This window comes from Cynara cardunculus, unplaced genomic scaffold, assembly GCF_001531365.2.
Source record: "Cynara cardunculus var. scolymus isolate 2C unplaced genomic scaffold, CcrdV1 Un_Scaffold_645, whole genome shotgun sequence".
Lineage (NCBI taxonomy): Eukaryota > Viridiplantae > Streptophyta > Magnoliopsida > Asterales > Asteraceae > Cynara > Cynara cardunculus.
Genome location: NW_020200599.1, coordinates 73,953 through 76,892, shown reverse-complemented (window position 1 = coordinate 76,892; position 2,940 = coordinate 73,953). Strand labels below are relative to the sequence as shown.

Sequence of the window (2,940 nt, the reverse complement as noted above, 5' to 3'; positions counted from 1 at the left end):
TATATAGGTATATAGGGGAGCGATTAAATGAAAACCACTCAATTTGTAAAAACCTTAAAAATCCCAGTCCACCAATCATAATTTTTCATTTTGTTCGTATTTTTGTAATTATAAGATGTTGATTAATCATTTTTATTGTGGAAGATGTTAATCATGGATATAATCATCTTCATTATTTTAATTTTAGAGAAATACATGAAACAGTTTCATTAAAATTTCATTAAGTAGTATATGAAACAATTTTATAACCATATATGAAACAACTTCATCAAAAAAAGTATTATATGAAACAATTTCACAAGATTAAACAATTTCATGAAAAAATTTCATAAGATTACGACGGATGAGAGTAGTTTTTACGGTTTTTACAAATTGAAGTGGTTTTCATTTGATCGTTCATCTCTATATATATATATATTTAAATAACATTAAACCAAAATCTATTGCGAATTAAATCTGTGCAAAAAGACACAAATTACAACCATTTTGGGTTGTAACGCACTGGTGAGGTGATGTAGTGAAAATTTCAGTCGAGGGTTGATTGCAATAACTCTAAACCACAAGAGTGGTGCATGCTTGGTTTGAGTTTGATTCCAAAAATCAAAAGTAATTGGAGGTCTCAGGTTCAAATCCAAAGAGGAATAAATATCCCGTTGTGGTCACGGAAGTTCAAATGATGTGACTCCGTACTATCTGCAAAACAGGTGGTCCTCCTGAGATTAGTCGGCTCGCATAACGGGTTAGATATCCAGGTTAATAAAAAAAATTAGTTTGTACACGTAAATTAATCCGTATACCCACGATTACCAGATAAACGAAGATACTGCTCAGATACCCTGAACATATGCTTGTTTGTTTTTTTTATCGATTTGATTATTAACTTTTGGAAAATAATAAATAATTATCATMAAATTTCTCTAAAATACCAAGTAATCTATTGATTGTAAAATTACCAAAATACCCAAACAAAGAGGAGTTGGAGAAGCGATCAGAAATTACACTTTTCATATAACAACACTCAAAAAGATATTGCCAAAGCAGTAGTCTTTTGCATCGCTGGAACGGAATTTACTGATTACCGTTCACGTGGCGGGCTCCAATCAAACTTTGCCACGTAAGCAGGGAAGGGGCTTGCTCGTGGAGACCTCATCGGAAACTCGTTCGTAGGGTTTCCATCTCGATCGTAATAAATTACACCGGAGAAATCCAACGGCTGACATTTATCCCCCATCAGAATCTCCTTCTGCCACAAACCGTCGTCTCCGAAATCCGGACCGCCGTCGTCTTTCATCTTTCCTACGGCTCCGGTTCTCTTTTTACGGTGGCGCAACTTGATCGCCTTGTTGCTTATGGTGGCAATGAGTTTCCTCGGTCGCTGAATCATGGGTGAGTCCGGCGAGATCTTTGAGTTATCCTTTAACTTTCGTGAAGCTATAATAGCTTGTTTGGCGCAGTTCAACCATAGAGTTGTGACCGATTGCAACACACCGGTGGCGATACGCTTCGTCTTGCCGCCGGTGGAATCGTGGCCGTTGTGCTGACCTAGTGTTGTTATACGTATCATGTTGGAAGCAGTGACCGATTCTGATTGCAATGAATATGAGGAAGTGGAAGGAGGATCTGATGTACATATATAGGTGGGAGAATGTGAGCTGTTACCGGTAATAGCCGGTGATTCTGAAGGGTTTGACTGGCTCAAATTGTGGTGTTATTCTATTTTTATTTATTTAATTAGGTCACCAAAATATATTTATATATATCTAATAACTATGTTTGATCAAAAATTAAATTATAATATTTATAACTATATATATTTATTAATTATACATAAATAATTTATTTTTTAATATTAGAGTATAGTTTGCTAGTTTTTGAATAATTTGGTGCATAATGATTAAGTGATTAGAATATTTAAGAAACTCTTATGATATAGTGTAAAATGGAATATAATTGTTTGATAATTATTCAGAATGAAATTAGGGTGCTGAATGGTTCAGGGATGCCCAAGATACAAAATCATTCAGAGAGTTTTAGAACCATTAAGAGACAAAAAAAAATTGTCAAACAAGATTCACCTCTTAACGATTCAGAGAATGCCTCTTAATGAAACTATTAAGAGGTAAACAAACAACCCGTTAATAACAAGATGATATTTTCAAAATCCCTACACATTTTATTCTTTTTTATTATTCAGAGATGTTGTAATTTTTAAAATTATATAAATATTTTATAAGATATTAAGTACTTTATTATTCCAATTTGATTTATGTATATGAAATATAAATAGAGTTTCAGTTAAATATATATAATCGTAATTTTTGGAGACAATTATGAAAGGTTTTTTGAACCGTTTTATAGGTTTTGTATTATACGTATGTGAGGATAAATATTGAACTGATTTTAGATTCAAGATACATTTAAAACCACACTCGGTGGTATCATACAAGATACATGTATATTTACAAAAAGGTTGAGAACCGTGATGACTGATCTAAGCCTTCATTTAGTTTTGATCCTATGATTTTAATTGAAAGTTGTTTTTAATTAAAAAATGGCATAATTGGCATTTTGGTAACAAGATACACCAGATGAAATACATACTTATCATGCTATTTCACCAGATGAAAGAAAACACAATTTTCATAAATATGTTATTTCATCTCATGAAATACAGTGTTTGTATATATGTTATTTCACCACATGAAACCAAACACAATTTCTTCGTCAACTGGACGTCAAAATCTTCTCTATCTTTTTTAAAAATCCAAAATCCAACACAAATCTACAGGAACTTCAATCGAATCGAATATCTCATATTCAGAAGCAAAATCGCAACAAGAAGTAAAAGAAATGTGTTGTTGCGGCGATGATGATGGTGATGATGACTGTAAAGGCAGGTCGTGAGGGTTTCTCTTAGGCCTACCAGAACCTTATTGTTTT

The 2,940-nt window shown here is 32.8% G+C and overlaps 1 protein-coding gene across 1 annotated transcript; it reads right to left on the bottom strand.

Annotated features, from left to right (window-relative positions):
• Positions 1 to 904: 904 nt before the first annotated feature.
• LOC112501865 lies at positions 905 to 1,595 on the bottom strand. Its single transcript, XM_025105605.1, has one exon. The coding sequence runs from the start codon at positions 1,562 to 1,564 to the stop codon at positions 1,076 to 1,078; it is 489 nt and encodes a 162-aa protein (XP_024961373.1). The 5' UTR covers positions 1,565 to 1,595; the 3' UTR covers positions 905 to 1,075.
• Positions 1,596 to 2,940: the final 1,345 nt, after the last annotated feature.